Source organism: Typha angustifolia, chromosome 15, assembly GCF_048772165.1.
Source record: "Typha angustifolia cultivar Huaian chromosome 15, ASM4877216v1, whole genome shotgun sequence".
NCBI lineage: Eukaryota > Viridiplantae > Streptophyta > Magnoliopsida > Poales > Typhaceae > Typha > Typha angustifolia.
Genome location: NC_133253.1, coordinates 6,389,864 through 6,406,108, shown reverse-complemented (window position 1 = coordinate 6,406,108; position 16,245 = coordinate 6,389,864). Strand labels below are relative to the sequence as shown.

Genomic DNA, 16,245 nt, shown 5'->3' with positions numbered 1-16,245 from the left:
GAGGGGTATCTTTTAGCTTTTTGATGTTTATAGTGGGATCCTTCAATTCTGCTATCTTTCATGTGCATATAATAAATGCTAAAGTTTTTGCTGTCATAGTGCAAGCAGCAAGATTTTGTGCTACTTTAGATGATTCCAACTTGTGAAAGCCAAAGTAATCCATGTTTCAGCCACTCTTAAATGCATAAATTTTCACAACAACAACAACAAAAAGGACCTTTATTTTCCTGAACATTATTCAGGTTCTTACTTATGTGTCATACATTTTGAATTTACTCAAATTCATGTACATCAATATCTTTGCCTGCTTAATGGCATGTTATTCATCTACCATCAACAGGGAGAGGTGGTTTTGTTCAATAGAAAGACAGTCTAATTAGATCCTCTTGGAATATGAGGGAGTAGCAATAAGGAGCAGCACCCTTTAGAGTTAAGTTTTGATTGAGACTGATCACATGAAATAATTATGATTAAGAATCTCTATTATCAAGGAACTAGCAAATAGCCAAAAAAGCCTATAAAAACTAAATTTGTTTAGCTTGACTGCATCAATTTGATTATTACCTGAAAGAGCCCAGATCTAATTAATGGATTTATCCAAAGTGAAGCTTAGTGTTAACTACTTAGATATAAATAGATGATAGATATTTATCAACTCTAAGCTCGACCTCGACCCGAGCATGAGTAGTCTGACCCGCTTGACCCGACCCGAACCTGAGGAATGCTCAGGTCTACTCTCGGCCACGAACCACAGTTCAACTGCTCATGAACTGGACCAGGCCGGATGGTGGCTTACGAAATGGCCTACCTCATCAAAGGTGTTGGCTGGAAAATAAAAGTTCATAAAGAAATAAAAGGGACCCCTTATTGAATGGTTGCCAAGATTTTTGCTGCATGAAGTCACTACCTTCCATCAAAATGGACTCTGGTATGTACACTTGGGGGTATGATATCACAACACTATGAATGGTACACATGGTAACAAACAAAAGGAATGGGTCCATGTTACTAGTATGATATAAGGAGAGAATGACTATTAAATGGAAGGCTCCTTTGATAGTGAGTGCTTCTAGACCTATTCATGCACCTTGCTTTACATTTAAGACATTAGTAGAAGACAACCAACAAGTAGTATCAGAATGTATAATCTCAATCTTAAAGGGTAATAAATTGTACAATTTCCTCTTCAGAATGGAAAGGATGGAAAAGAAAATATATATCAAACTGGAAAAGAAAAACAATTTTATCTGATACCTTCATTGGAAAATGAAGTTAACTGCTCTTAAGAAGTACCGTTGCTTACAGCGATGCCATTGTTGAAGTTTGGCTCAAACTCAACTTTTAACAGATTTTAGATTTTCTGTGCCAGAGCGTTCGAACGCGAAGCCTTGAGAAGCTTTGCACATCAAAAGCATTCAAATGGGCCCTTAGGACGTTGGAAAGTGAAGTCTAGAAAAGTTTTATACTATGCATAAATGTATTTTTTCGAAAGAATTTACACTTTATAGGCATTCAAATGCCCTCTTGCGCTCCAGATTAGAGTTTAGCTGACACTCAAATGGGACTTGCAGGAGCTCAAACGCCGGGCGGGATTTTCAGCTGATTTGAGTCGGTCCTATAAATACCAATATTTGGATTTTAGAGTTGCGCATGGGCATTTTGCATGAGAGAAAAATTGGAGAGAAGAGCCATCATTATTTAGAGTAATATTAGAGTTAAAAACTCTTTGTATTTGATAAATTACATAGTAAATTGAATATTACTCCGGACCACGTAAATCTTTGAGTTAGTTCTCGTTGCATCCTATTTTTATGACTAAATATTTTTTCGTCTATCTCGCATTTGCAGGCCGTTTTCGTTAGAATAACTACTTTAATATTTCGCCGTTTACACCGTCGGGCCCCTAAACAGAAAGAATATTACTTTGGTGCTGACTTTTTGAATTTGATTTGGTATTATCTTGGTGAGTCTTCGTCACTTTAATATGAGATATGATGTCTTCTTGCCGCAAGGGAGGACATGAGGACAGAGCCCACCTCTAAATGATGTGAAAGCTTTAAATTCATAGTTGAAAATTAGCTCAGGTTACTAAGTAGTCACTAGTGAGTTTGAATGGCATTAGAGCAAAAGATCTTTATAGAGATGTTCTCATAAATGAATAAGAAAACTAATGTTCAATTCAAGTCGGCAGGAGTTTCCAAGTAGTTCTGACTACTTGCTTTCTTATTACACCTAATTCAACTCCATGACTTGCACCTGCTAAATTTTTTAAATTCCATGAGAGAAATAAAAGTGATAACTGTTTGAGTTATGGTTCTTGTGGATGATCTCAACTTTTAACACTGAGTTTAACTAATAAATAGTTTGCTTGCAATTGTATTATAAGCAACTTCCCATAACTTCTAGAATTCTTATCAAGCTATTATTATTGGTATATTAATCACATTAGTCTGCAGTCTTCAATTTGAACAAGTTTCAGACACCCAAGTTTGACCAAACTTCTCCCTATGACTTTTTATACAGCTCTATGATATCTTTTTATCTACTTTAGAGAAATTAAGATAAGGATTTTATTCACATAGCTGTCAATGCTTTAAAATTTATTGCAGAAAACCACCTCCTTCAGCTGATAAGAAGTATACTCACTGTTGATATCTCTGTCTTCAATGTCCCTAATTTCTTTCTTCTCAGCTTTGGGAAAAGGAGGTGGATTAGATAATAAGAAGGCTAAAAAGGTCTGGTAGGCCTAATATGGGGTTCACATCTTTGATCAAGATGCCACTGGAATCATTCTGAAAGCATTCAAGATCATCTTCTCCAACTGTAACAAGATCAAGTTTGCAGCTGCAGGCCAGAAAAGTTATTACAGCAGGGAAAAATTTAACTGTACCAATAGATGAAACCAATCTTGTTGTCTCTCCTTCTCTTTGTCTTCAGTTCTGCATTCTTCTCCATAGCAGATGACACTTCTCCTGCCATAATTGCCACCGTCTGTGGCAAAAACCAATCGAGTGATGTCCAAGTCTTTGATGTCAACTTTGTCAATGCCATGGAGATCATACACCAAAACATCACCAGCCAGGGATTTGGCACTTCAGCCTCAGGCACCTCCAATCCTGTCTTTGGCCTTGGCCAGTGCTTCAACTACCTGTCATCCATTAACTGCCAGCTCTGTTATGCAGAGAGCAGAGTCAAGCTTCCTCACTGCCTCCCCAAGTTGGATTCTCGCATCTATCTCGACGGTTGCTTTCTCCGGTATGCAGATCATGACATGTTTGACGATGCCACAGATGGATCAGATACTTCTGTTTGTGAGAATTCAACTGCACCCACGTCAAATACTACGCGATTTGGTGATATCGCGACCGAGTTGTTAAGTAACTTGACGTCGACGGCATATAGCAATAAGGATTACTACCAAGTCGGTAGTGCCCTCATTTTGTCGTCAGGGTTGACAGTTTACGGGATGGCGCAGTGTTGGAGGTCTCTGAATGAGACTGGATGCAGAGATTGTTTAAAGAGTGCAAAAGATAGTGTTGTCAAATGCTTGCCAGCCGCAGATGGCAAGGCCTTGAATGCAGGGTGCTTCGTCAGGTACTCAACAGATCCGTTCTATTTGTCTTCAGCGTCAGGAACTGATGGATCTTCTGGTAATTTGATCAAGTCATGTTTATTTCTGTTTGTTATCTGTTATTGCTTGAGGCCCTCTCATTCATTTTCGCCTACTATGTTGTTTTAAGGTTGGAAGTTGAATCTTTGTAAAGATTATTATGATAATGCATACACAATCAAGTATTTGAATGTGTATGGAAGGATGAGTTTTAGAGGATTCTGATTTCATTCATAGAAATGACAATGTCTTCGTCATCTATGGCAGGTCGGAGACATTGGATCATTGCTTTAGCATTAACAATTGCTGTACTGGCATTAATAGCTAGCAGTATAATCTGGTGGAAAATGAGGTCTAGAACTGATTCAACTAAAGGTAAGTAAATGGAAGTACAGAGAACTCAATCTGTAAGTAATATTGATAGGAGAACTAATTCTTTTATATGCTAATTGCAGGTCTGGATGATTCAAATGAAATTATTAGAACAATTTCTGCATCCCACCTTAGTTTCAGGTATGAAGATCTGACAAAAGCAACAGATAACTTCAATCAAATAAACAAGATCGGCCAAGGCGGCTACGGCTCAGTGTATAAGGTACACTTTCACTGAAGATGAGCTTAAATTTGCTTTCTTGAGTATCATCAATATACAACAAGGATACAACCTCTGCGAGACATCTATCTATCTATCTATATGTAACCTTTTCCTACATATTTTGAGCAAGTCTAAGTGAAGGCAATATATATATGCTTGATTGACTCAATTCTTTATATGATTTGAAATGGTATAAACTTTCTTTTGTAGGGGGTTCTACCAGATGGTAGAGAAATTGCTGTCAAGAGGCTGTTCATTCATACGAGGCAATGGATCGATCAATTCTTTAACGAAGTCAATCTCGTAAGCCAAGTTCAGCACAAGAACCTTGTGAAGCTTCTAGGTTGCAGCGTAGAAGGACCTGAGAGCCTTGTAGTCTATGAGTACCTCTGCAACACTAGCTTGGATAATTTCTTATTTGGTATTGCTTCCAATAACTTGATTACCAGTGATTTACTTTTCAAAATAAATTCATATAAGGAGTGATCTTAATTGGTTTCTTTCCAATACAAATCAATTCAGACGCATTCAAGAAGAATTCATTAGGATGGGAGAGGAGATTTGAGATTATTGTTGGAACTGCAGAGGGGTTATCTTATCTCCATACTGCTTCTGAAGTCAGGATCATACATAGGGATATCAAAGCCAGCAACATACTGTTGGATGAGAGATTCAAGCCCAAGATAGGAGATTTCGGCTTGGCACGATATTTTATGGAGGATCAGAGCCATCTTAGCACTGGCCTAGCTGGAACTTTGTGAGTTAAAAATAACAATTTCTTCCACATCAACTATTTACTGATGAGGAATTACAAAGAATTATTGGTTCATCTCCTTCCAGTATTTCTTGAAAATCATGAAATAGGATATCACCATTTAAATTACTGATCAGTCCAAAAGGTCACTATTTCTATTGTGGTCAGCATTTCTACCTTAATTACTCTAAAGATATTAGCTATATCAGATCATTATAATGTAGCTCAGTATCGGAGTCCAGAAAAATATTACATTTCTGGTGAAACTTCCGCTATTAATTATGGCCGATAAGAGAAGGATAATGATAATTTTCTTATGAAATATCCATAAAAGAATGCAGGTTTATGAACTTTGCTATCTTAATTCTTGCAGTGGCTACATGGCCCCTGAATACATTGTCCACGGGCAACTAACCGAGAAAGCAGACATCTACAGTTATGGCATACTACTTATTGAGATTATCACAGGTCGAAAGAATCACAACTCAGTGGCATCATCAGCTGAAGGTCATTCTCTCATTTCAGTGGTTAGTTCTTCTTCACCTAAAATCATTATATCACCAGTTAACTACCTTGTTCCAAATGTGTCAATTGACTTAATTAAGGTTCCAACAGGTATGGCAACACTTCAATTCAAATACCCTGATCGAACTACTCGATCCTTGCCTTCGTGAGCAATGCTCTGAGGAGCAAGCTCTTAATGTGTTCCATGTGGGTCTATTATGCGTGCAAGCATCACCTAATCTAAGGCCACCAATGTGGAAGGTGGTGGAAATGCTGAATAACAAATCAAAAGAGCTCCCACGTCCGACTCAGCCACCTTTTATCAATGTTAAGGGATCGAGTGACAGACGAGACAGTTCCGAAACCTCTTCTCTCCTAACATTGTCATCAAAATCTCCATTTTCAGTGAATCAATTGTCAGTGAGTACCTTGCAAGCAAGATGACAAAGGTTATTGTAAAAGTAGGAGTAAAAGTACTTCTTGTTATATTTCAGGTAGAGAAAGAAGATCAGGTTGCAGTTCAGTTGAGGCATGCAGTTCAGATGTTTAAGAGTTGCAGATTCTTTCATTTATTGACAATTTTGTGGAAAGTACAAAGAAATTAAGAGTAACATCACATATCGAAGGCCTATATATTTATTTTTTGACCTGATAGCATCCTTATCTCTTGATTGAGAAGGAAGTAGTTGATGTGTTTCTCCATTTTGCACTTTCTTTTTTCAAATTCTGCAACTAAAAACAAACTTGGTGCAGAAGAAAGAAGAACACATGCATGCAGATACACTCATGCATCATTATCTGATCTATGTATATCTTCACTGTATAGAACTACATTTGTGTCTATATGCAATTCTCAATGTTTAACAAGGTATACAATTTCTGCACCTCTGTACAATTCGTATCGAAACAGAAAAAAGTTGAAGAAGATTTGTAGTCAAAAAAATTATCCTTACTGAAGTCTTCTTCAGTTTATCCTGTTCTTCTTCTTTTCATGATGGATTTTTTATTGTCAATGATGATGTTAACAAGAAGGATAGTTGTCATATCACAACACAAAGAATTCAACAAAAAAAGAGTACTTTGATCTTTCTCTATAATATCTGCAGAAGGCCGGCTGTTTGCTTGCATCTGATGTTGAAATAATCCTACTAAGCTTTTCACAGGTCAAACAACACATGCTAATGGAAGAGACTAATAGAAGTTCCAATGGAAGATTTTGAGATGGATAGATTAAAATATTTCTATTTCTCATAGGTTTCTTTGCATAATTTTCTATTCCTCAGCTAACACGATTAATCTAAGTATAAGTCAAATATTTCCACGAAGAATGTTTCTAGAGACTAATCGACCCAATTTCCTCTGCACCGCAACGAATTCAGAAGATTATGACGGTTGAATGATGTAGATTGTAGTTGAATAATTGCCACTGGACTCATAGCAGAAGGGTTTGATGTAGATTATGTCCAATTTTAAACAAAATTTCTATCCATAATCATCCCTTCTTCATTCAAACTCATTAGAGTTTTGAATTAGAATTCAAGTTCTAATAGATAGGTTTCTCATCAGGTATTTCATAAGATCCGAATCCGATTCGGATCTAGGACACTCGGGCCCACGTCATACCCGATAGCTAATCGGGGTATGGATCCGATAATCTAAGTGGGATTTGGTTTGGACCGACACGCCACTGAGGCACTGAGCTCTCTCTAGTAATTGGAGTGTATTTCGGAAAATGGGAGTGCGGATATCAACTACCAAAACTGGCATTAATAACTTTTTCTAAATATTTTAAAGGGCAGTGCTCATACGTACACCATAACGTACCAAATTAAATCCAATATTCTATGAGCTCACATAACTTATTATATACATACACTCCCCTTTTCCCAAATTTTAATTCATTCATTTAAAATATGAGCTTTAATGAAAAGAACTTCTTAGATCTATATTATGGTTGATGTATAAAATTGTCTTTAATTACTATGCATAATGAGTCATCAATCTAAAGACTTTTTTGTAGAAAAGAAAACCCCCTAATTTGACGATCGAAAGTCAATGACTTTGAACCGGAGAATTTATTACGAACCAACCCTAACCAACCCTATATGTAGATGAAATTTAATGGTTGAATATATGTAATTAATGTGGTAGTAGTAGTGCAAGTCTGAGCAATTATGAAAACTAATATCAACAACAAATTGGGGTAAATTGAAAAGTACGCATAGCATTACTATTTTTTTAATCCTTCGCTAATTGTAGGTTTATTTCTTATCCATTTCTCCCTCCGACTAACGTCCAGATTTATTTAAAACCCATCGGGAAAAAAAGGAAAAGAGAAAGGGGGAAAAAATAAAGGGGAAAAAGAAAAAAAAGAAGCGCAGGCGCAAAAAGCAACGAGCTCGAGGCCAGAAAGACTCCGAACCCTAGCCCTTCCCCACTCTCCTCCCATGGACTGGAGATCTCCGATCCTACTTGAACCACCGTGCCCTCCGCTTTTCCCTTCGCTCGATCGGTCTCGCCGAGCTCTTTAGATCGGTGTATGTTCCGCTACGATCAGATCGGCGATGAGGGGTTTCGACTGTAGAGGTACTGCTGTGAGCTGCTCCCAAGTCACAAATGGACGTTTCGTGTTTTGATTTGATTTTCGAGCGATTTTTCGATAATAAGTATATGTTTGTTGTGCTTATTAGGGGAAATTATACGTTTGATAGTCTTAGTGGACGTAAATCTTTGGGTAGGAGAGGTTTTTAAGCAATTGGGATGCTGAAGTGTAAAAACCGCGTCAAAATTTTGGTTTTGGTTGGGGTTTAAAATAAAGGCGCCTGCTTTGCTATCTTTAATCCAATACTGCCTATATTGATACAAATTTAGAATTCAGTGGTTTATTCTATGGCCTAACTATTTGCGGTGTCAACTCATTAGGGGAAATTCTACTGCATGTTTGGTGAAAATATATACATGTCAGTTGTGTGAATGAGTTCTTCCTATCATCGAACTAGAAATGGAGGACAATAGTATACGAGTTTCCCCTGAAAGTAGCGATATTCTACAACTTATTTTATGATGTACATTTTAGGGTTCTAAATTTATTGAGGTGGATTGGTACTTGATCTAGGGTTAGTTTTGGGTGGTGGTAGTGAAATAAAATTGCTATCAGAACAGAAACCTTTACTGCACATACAAGATATTTCTATCTTAAGAATAGTAGTTCAATGCTGTTATGTATTTTCATCTGGCAGGACCACTGAAGGAGTGTCGAGCAGTACTGTTGCTGACTTACTTGTTGATTACACTGTATGTGGAACTGATCAGTGGGGCAAAACCAACCAGTCATACATCCGAAGTAACAGCCGTAGCTCCATCCATTTCTTCTCTACGTGGATGGAAACCAATTCATTCCAGAATCTCGCTAGCTAAATCTAAACTTCCTATACCAGCAACTCTCTCCTTGGTTGACAGAAGACAGATGAATGGCTCTTCAACACAGGGTATTCGCTCACTCATGCTGGGCCCAGTTCCACCTTCAAATTATGTCTCATTGACAACAGTTGGTCAACCCTCCTTGAATATGTCAGGTTCATCAGAACCTTCCATGCAGCAGAGCCATCAGTCTTTCTTAGCAAGCGGACCTTCCCCTGTGGGTGGTGCCCCTTCAGATTCCGGTTCCGTTCCTTCTGGTCAACCTCCATTATCTCCTCACACTGGTAAGTAGTAAGTACAAATTTCTCAGGGAGTATTTGTTGTTTAAACCTATATCTCTGGGAATGATGCTGGACTTAGTTATTTCTGTGCATGTTACACCACTAAGAACACATGGAAGCTCAGGATTTATTTAGATTCGAATGGCAAGCTGATGACATATTTTCTCAGACTTTTTGCAAATGCTTTTTATCCACTGAGTTGATTTGGTGGTTGGAATGTGGACCAATACATATATCTTTATGCTAACCATTATCTGATTATTGGGCTTCTTAATTATTTAAAAGTATCAAATGGTAGCATCTGAGCCATGGCCAGAGCGGAGGTTTCTCAACTTCTTTTGTGGTGTTTATGAGTCCTTGACCATGAATTTTTCCTATTTACATTTGTAACAAATAGTTATATACATAACAAGCAGCAATATCAATGACAAATTTTCACTTTATTAGCTGCAAGAAGAAAAAGATGGGAAGTAATAAATCCATGGGAACTTATATTCAGTTATTCAGTTTATAAGCTGCCCCTCACAAGCTATGTAATAGAAAGTTAAGAACTTCATTGGCTATCTGATGGAATTTACCTCAAATATACACACACAAAAAAATCCGGATTCTCCTCCTTAGATGATAATGCAAAACTATCAATTTGGCTTGCATGTCTTTCTTTATGGTGATGGTCAATCCCCTGCTTTCTATTTGATGTTTGAGTTATCTGTTTTTGTGCATAATGCAGAATTAACGGTTTTATACTTTTACTTGATTAAACCTCTCTTGTATATCTGTATGAACATGAGATTTACCAAAATCAACAGGCCTTCCCAACATGTGTTGCCTGGTGACTCTGCATCTTATTAGCACAAGTTTGATTCTGAATTATGAGGACTCATCCGGTTGTATTGTTGCTAAGTAGAGAACTGGTACTCATAGTGTGATGTATTGCTTTCTAATTTTACGTGTACTAACTTGTGTATTCACATTTGTTTTCAATGCCCCAGGCTGTTGTCCACCAAACATGGTGCAGAGACGAGGTAGCCAAGATTGCCATTGTGTCTACCCAGTTAAAGTTGAGCTTTTCCTTCGCAATGTCTCATTGAGTTCAAACTGGAGCAATGAATTCCTTGAAGAACTTGCTTCTCAACTCAATCTGCATGTTAGCCAGTTTGAGATTGACAATTTCTATGTCGTCGGTGCTTCAGGGCTGAATATCACTATGGACATAGCCCCACATCCAGGGATTAGTTTCTCAGAAGATCAAGTTTCTGCAATGAATTATTCACTTTCCCTTCATAGGATTTATATTAAACCTGAGCTAGTTGGTGACTACGTACTTCTTAATTTAACTTGGTTCAAGCCACTGAGACCACCTCCTGGTATTACCATCTAAACTTGACATCAAATAAATTTTATGGGGATACAACTATGCTAGAAACTGGAACATTAGTAGGAATGATTTTTTATTTTTTCTGCAACCAGACATGAGATTATGTCATAATCTTGTTAAATGTGCAACATTGCATAATTGCTAATGGCATCACATGTCCCTTTTTCTAATGAGGATATGCATCTTGTTGCACTTACATATGCTTTCCACAAATTTGCTATAGTGAAAAAAGACTTATTTCATTGTCGCCTTTAATAGATAGTTCCTTATGTATTGTAAATTTATATGCCAGGGTTGTGAAAAAAATTAAATTTTCAATGGGATTTTTGCAAGTATACTGCTTCGAAGTTCTATTACATGGATGGAGAGGTCGAGTTTAGCCGAGATAAGGATGTTGAGATGGACGGGTGGTGTTACTATGAAAGATAGAATAACAAATGAATGTATCCAAAACAAATTGGATGTACCACCTATAGAAGATAGATACATGAGAATTGATTGAGATGGTTTGGAAATATAAAGGAGACCGCGAAATGTACTGGAAGATAATGTGATTTTATTAAGATAGAACTTACCTTATGAGTGAGAGCAAGGCCATAAATGATATGGAATAGTAAGAAAGACATTAATAGCACTCAATGAGAAAGAACCTTACATTAAATAGAGGTGAATGAAGAAAACAGATCTACTTAGCGGTAAGGAGATGTGATTTTATTAAGATTGAAGGTAGCTTATGAGTGAGAGAGGTCATAAATGATATAGAATATTAAGTAAAGACATTCATAGCACTCAATAAGAAATAACCTTACATTAAATAGAGCTGAATGAAGAAAAGTGATCAACTTAGCAGACCCTTATCCATTAAAAGGAGCACATCCATGATATACTTCCAGATATTTCACATGGAGCTCATAAGTTCCTTCTAGCAGGAACGACTCTTATAACTTCATAGATCATCATGAAAAAAGAATTAAAAGAACACACCAAGTTCAACAACAAATTTTAGTGAATTCAAAATTTTCCTAAGTACATAATTGACTAATTGTATACACAAACAGAAAACAAAGTGAAGAGAACTTTAGTGCATTACTACTATGTAGAGTATTCTGATAGAGATTTGGTTATTCAAATTATGCTCCAGCTGACACCACTTTCTTGCGCAAAAACATGGATGATACTTGGTTTAATACTCTAATCTTTTATTCTAGTTAAGGACTTCCTAGTCCTCAAAATCTTTTTTTCCCTAACTATTGTGGTGGATGTTGGTCAGTTCCACACATTCATGCTCTTTAGACATCTAGACTGATGTATGAGAAGAAGCAAGTTGAAACTTTGACAATCACAATCCAAGTTAGTCTCAGGTTTCTAATCTCATTGAATAAACTTTTTAGAAAGAAGATATATACCTCATTAAAATTGACTGTTAAAGAAAGTTCTCCAGAGATGGTCATTAACCTACACAATGTTTGAACCAATCAAGAGAACTGATTTTTCTGGTTATTTTGTGTTATTGCCATAGACAAAAAATAAAAAACTTCAAGTTGTGGAAGCACAGTATCATGGAGGACATTTAGAGAAATGATTGTTAGATTCTCAGTCATGACTGAATACTGCAAGGTGATTCTCCACCTTATTAGATGTTATTGCATATTCCAAGCTTTTCTTGGGAAAGTCACGTCTTTGTCAGTGCAACATTTATTTCATCCACCTCTACTGTTTCAAGTCAGCAAATTTATGTTCTATTTTTATGTTGAAAAAACTAGTTCTGGAACTCTCTGTTTCTGTTCCTTGATGTTTTCGTTGACCGCAGAATATTTCCTCAGCACCTAGCAATATATACAACATCCTTTATCTTATGAGAGCCCTTCTGTTGGAGAGTGTTAGAGTTGCCTATTTAATGGTTGTTATGTGCTACTTTTTCTTAAATGTTGGTTCTGATGTTGCCTTGTCAATGTGAATGTTTTTTCAGCTCCAGCACTATCCGTGTCACCTATGGCCTCACCACCTGCTACATTCCACTTGCCAACACAAAGTAGAGATTCTGGAGATGAAAAACATTCAAGTTTAGTTGTAATTGTATGCATATGTGTTGGTGTCCTGATTGTTCTTTTCATAATCACGCTAATAATTTGCTCATGCGCATCTGGGAAAGGAAAGAACACAGTTGCCAAAGAAATAGGTAATTTTTAGGTTCTTGTTTTTCTCTTTGTTTTCTGTTTTCAAGCTTATCACCTAATATGCCTAACTGTTACTACATAACTTGTAGAATGTATAAGACTGTTTAAATTCTAGTGGAGGTTTTACACTAGACATAGTGTTCTGCAAAATCATTGCTTGTTGTAAACCAATTGGATATTTGCACTTATGTCAGTTTGCTGTTGTAAGAAGTCATCAAATCTCAGATATTCCTATAGGGTGTAAGATCTCTCCTGCAAGACTTAAAATCAATATGTTCTTGAAAATGGGAAAAAAAAGATATTTACATGACAACAAACTAGGACAATTTTGGAAATCTAAAACCTTCTGCTTGTGTACTAAATGAAACAAGCACGGAAATCACATTGAGACTAGACTTTGATCTAACAAGAACTTAAGATATTTCTCTCAATTCTCTAGTTCTTGGCCTGGTTAAGGAGATGAACAGAAGAAAGCATGAGTGGCTACAAGGCACAGATTATGAGTGAGCCATAATCAACACACATCCATTAACATGAGTTGATTCAGAGAGCTACTTGCCTGTTTTTTGTGGTGAGGTGAACCAGCATTTTTGTTGTTTCCTTGACTGCATCCGTCTGACTTGTGAACTAACAAGTTAACTTTTCATCTTGAGAGACAAGATGAATATGCTTGAAGTTTTCTTTCCATTTTTTCTTCTTCTTCATATAAATTTGCATATGTTATTCTCCAACAAAGTATGAGAATTGCATTCAGACCCTTCAACCTAGGGGCCTTAGGATTAATCAATGGATATGGGGATAAGGGCCTATTAGCTGAATTTGATGCGTGTTTATTTTCATTATATTATTATATTTCTTTCATCTTCCTTAATATCCTAGAGGCAATCTATTAGAACTAATTGGCTATGATTTAGTAACGTTTTTTCTGTGTGTGCTAAGGTTTCTGCCTGTGCATCTTTAGAGAAGCAGCATCTTGTGATGCACATAAGAAATTATGTGTTAATCATCTTTACCATGCTTTACCTTATCGTAAGTTCTTGAAAGTTGAAATTATTATACATCATCTTTATATAATATCTTTCATCCTCAATATCCTAGAGACAATCTGTCAGAACTAATGATTGTGAATTTTTTCCCTGATGAGGCCAAAATTTTCTACATTTGCATCTTTAGAGAAGCAGTATCTTGTGATACACATCAACCTACATATTTTGAACTTGTGTTATTCCTCTTTTTCTTTATTGTGAGCTCTTGAACCATTATATATCCACTTTATATAGCATATGCATCCAGAATTTTCAGTTAAAGTCAATTAGTTTCTTAGTTTTATTCCACCAACTAGGCAATCTTGTTGTCCATAAAATATAATCTTTGATGCACTTTTTTAGCCACTAGATACTTACGTTTAATGGATATGCTGATATTTTAAATATTTAAACCTGTGATGAGCTGTAACAGAAATAATTAAGGAACAAAATCAGTCAGTTTTCAACCTCTTCTCTTGTGTTTTGCGTAGGGATACTTCAGAGCTCCTGCTAGATGCTAGTCGATACCTTCTGCCACTAGCAGCAGTTCTCTTAGTTTCTTCTAAATTACCTTAATATACTGGAGAAGTCCCAATTGGTTGTGTTCTCTGTCAATACTTGTCAACTTACATACTACTTAATCATTATTCACTTATCCAGTTTCTCATAGTAGGCCTAATTCTGCAGCCAAGCCAGGGAATGCTGATGCAGTATCTGTAGAAGGATCTCTTCCTCATCCCACTAGTACACGTTTCCTCGCATATGAAGAGCTGAAGGAAGCAACTAATAACTTTGAGCCTGCAAGCATTCTTGGGGAGGGTGGCTTTGGACGTGTCTTTAAGGGTGTATTAAGTGATGGCACTGCCGTTGCCATAAAGAAGCTTACCAGCGGAGGACATCAGGGAGATAAAGAATTTCTGGTTGAAGTTGAGATGCTGAGTAGATTGCACCACCGAAATCTTGTGAAACTCGTTGGCTACTACAGCAACCGTGACGCATCTCAGAACCTTCTGTGTTATGAACTTGTTCCAAATGGAAGCTTAGAGTCCTGGCTTCATGGTAGTACTCAGGGTGACCTAAACCCTTCTTTTGGGCTGATTTTCTTTGATTTTGTATTGATGTTCAGCTTTTGTTGATTCAGATTATGTGATGGCATGCTAACATAAACTGTATTTTGTTTAGGCCCCTTTGGAGCCAACTGCCCTCTTGATTGGGACTCCAGGATGAAGATTGCACTTGATGCTGCTAGGGGTTTAGCCTACCTTCATGAGGATTCTCAGCCTTGTGTGATTCATAGGGATTTCAAAGCATCTAATATATTGCTTGAGAACAACTTTCATGCCAAGGTGTCTGATTTTGGTTTGGCCAAGCAGGCACCTGAAGGTCGAGCAAATTATCTCTCCACCCGTGTGATGGGAACATTTGGGTAAGTCTCTCGAGTTGCTGAGATTTTTTTAGCCATGCTTCTCTTGGCATCATGTAACAAGTGCCTTTTCCAGGTATGTAGCACCAGAATATGCCATGACTGGACATCTACTTGTAAAAAGTGATGTTTATAGTTATGGAGTTGTTCTACTTGAATTGCTAACAGGAAGGCGGCCTGTAGATATGTCACAACCATCTGGCCAGGAGAATCTTGTAACTTGGGTTGGCCTTTTTTTACCATTATATTTTACTTTTTTTAGCTCTGTAATACTTAGATCAGAATCATAAAATTCCATTTTTTGAAAAGATAAACTCATATAAGAGAGAAGTCATATAATCTGTAGTTACTGTTCTATTTGCCAAATCTTTTCAGCTTGTTCATTTACCTGCAGGCTAGGCCAATTCTCAGAGACAAGGATAGATTAGAAGAGTTAGCTGATCCAAGGCTTGCAGGCAAGTACCCGAAGGATGATTTTGTGCGAGTTTGCACTATTGCGGCAGCTTGTGTTTCCCCAGAGGCAAACCAGAGACCCACTATGGGCGAAGTGGTTCAATCTCTTAAAATGGTGCAGCGTGCTGTGGAGTACCAGGAATCCCTGCCAACTCCCTCGGCCCGTCCCAATGTTCGGCAATCTTCAACTACCTACGAATCTGATGGTACTTCATCCATGTTCTCTTCTGGACCATTTTCTGGTCTAAGCCTTTTTGAAAATGACAACATTTCTAGAACAGCAGTATTCTCTGAAGATCTCCATGAAGGTCGATGAAGGCTCACGGCAAGTTCTTGGGCTGCCATTGGAGCTTCTCATCACCCTTTGGGAGGATCTTGTGATAAAAGCCAGAAGGTTTTGTGTAGTGATGGTTGTATATTTCATTTTTATTTGATCACCCAGGAAGCTGTGGATTTTGTCACCATGAGGACATTCATTTCTTTTACTTGGAAATGTAATCTTCTTCACTCCTTGGCTTATGTATTCTAACATTTGTTACTATTGGCGAATCGTGAAGAATGTTTCCTGGTCCAAACTCAAGTTGGATATTTTTTTTTTCTTTTCTTGTCTTTTGAGACTCAGTTG

General features: G+C 37.2%; 2 protein-coding genes across 2 annotated transcripts; both read left to right on the top strand.

The window, feature by feature from the left end:
• The first annotated feature begins 2,607 nt into the window (after positions 1–2,607).
• Positions 2,608–6,394, top strand: LOC140779837 (cysteine-rich receptor-like protein kinase 2). The gene is made up of 8 exons (XM_073125123.1): positions 2,608–3,650; positions 3,878–3,985; positions 4,066–4,205; positions 4,416–4,626; positions 4,728–4,962; positions 5,333–5,486; positions 5,575–5,883; positions 5,958–6,394. Exons 1-8 carry the CDS (start codon positions 2,897–2,899, stop codon positions 6,066–6,068), a joined length of 2,022 nt encoding a protein of 673 aa, XP_072981224.1. The 5' UTR covers positions 2,608–2,896; the 3' UTR covers positions 6,069–6,394.
• A 1,400-nt stretch (positions 6,395–7,794) lies between these two features.
• On the top strand, positions 7,795–16,139 carry LOC140777859 (uncharacterized). The gene is made up of 8 exons (XM_073122250.1): positions 7,795–8,049; positions 8,703–9,167; positions 10,157–10,531; positions 12,512–12,721; positions 14,432–14,803; positions 14,927–15,170; positions 15,244–15,391; positions 15,562–16,139. The coding sequence occupies exons 1-8, from the start codon at positions 8,028–8,030 to the stop codon at positions 15,934–15,936; spliced, it is 2,211 nt and encodes a 736-aa protein (XP_072978351.1). The 5' UTR covers positions 7,795–8,027; the 3' UTR covers positions 15,937–16,139.
• The last annotated feature ends 106 nt before the right edge of the window (positions 16,140–16,245 follow it).

Bases quoted from the DNA above. Each gene is read 5' to 3' on its own strand.
- LOC140779837 (XM_073125123.1), top strand. From the start codon at position 2,897: ATGAAACCAATCTTGTTGTCTCTCCTTCTCTTTGTCTTCAGTTCTGCA. The intron at 4,963-5,332 runs GTGAGTTAAAAA...TAATTCTTGCAG, and splicing joins ACTGGCCTAGCTGGAACTTT to TGGCTACATGGCCCCTGAAT. The intron at 5,487-5,574 runs GTTAGTTCTTCT...AGGTTCCAACAG, and splicing joins GTCATTCTCTCATTTCAGTG to GTATGGCAACACTTCAATTC.
- LOC140777859 (XM_073122250.1), top strand. From the start codon at position 8,028: ATGAGGGGTTTCGACTGTAGAG. The intron at 8,050-8,702 runs GTACTGCTGTGA...TTCATCTGGCAG, and splicing joins GAGGGGTTTCGACTGTAGAG to GACCACTGAAGGAGTGTCGA. The intron at 15,392-15,561 runs GTTGGCCTTTTT...ATTTACCTGCAG, and splicing joins AGGAGAATCTTGTAACTTGG to GCTAGGCCAATTCTCAGAGA.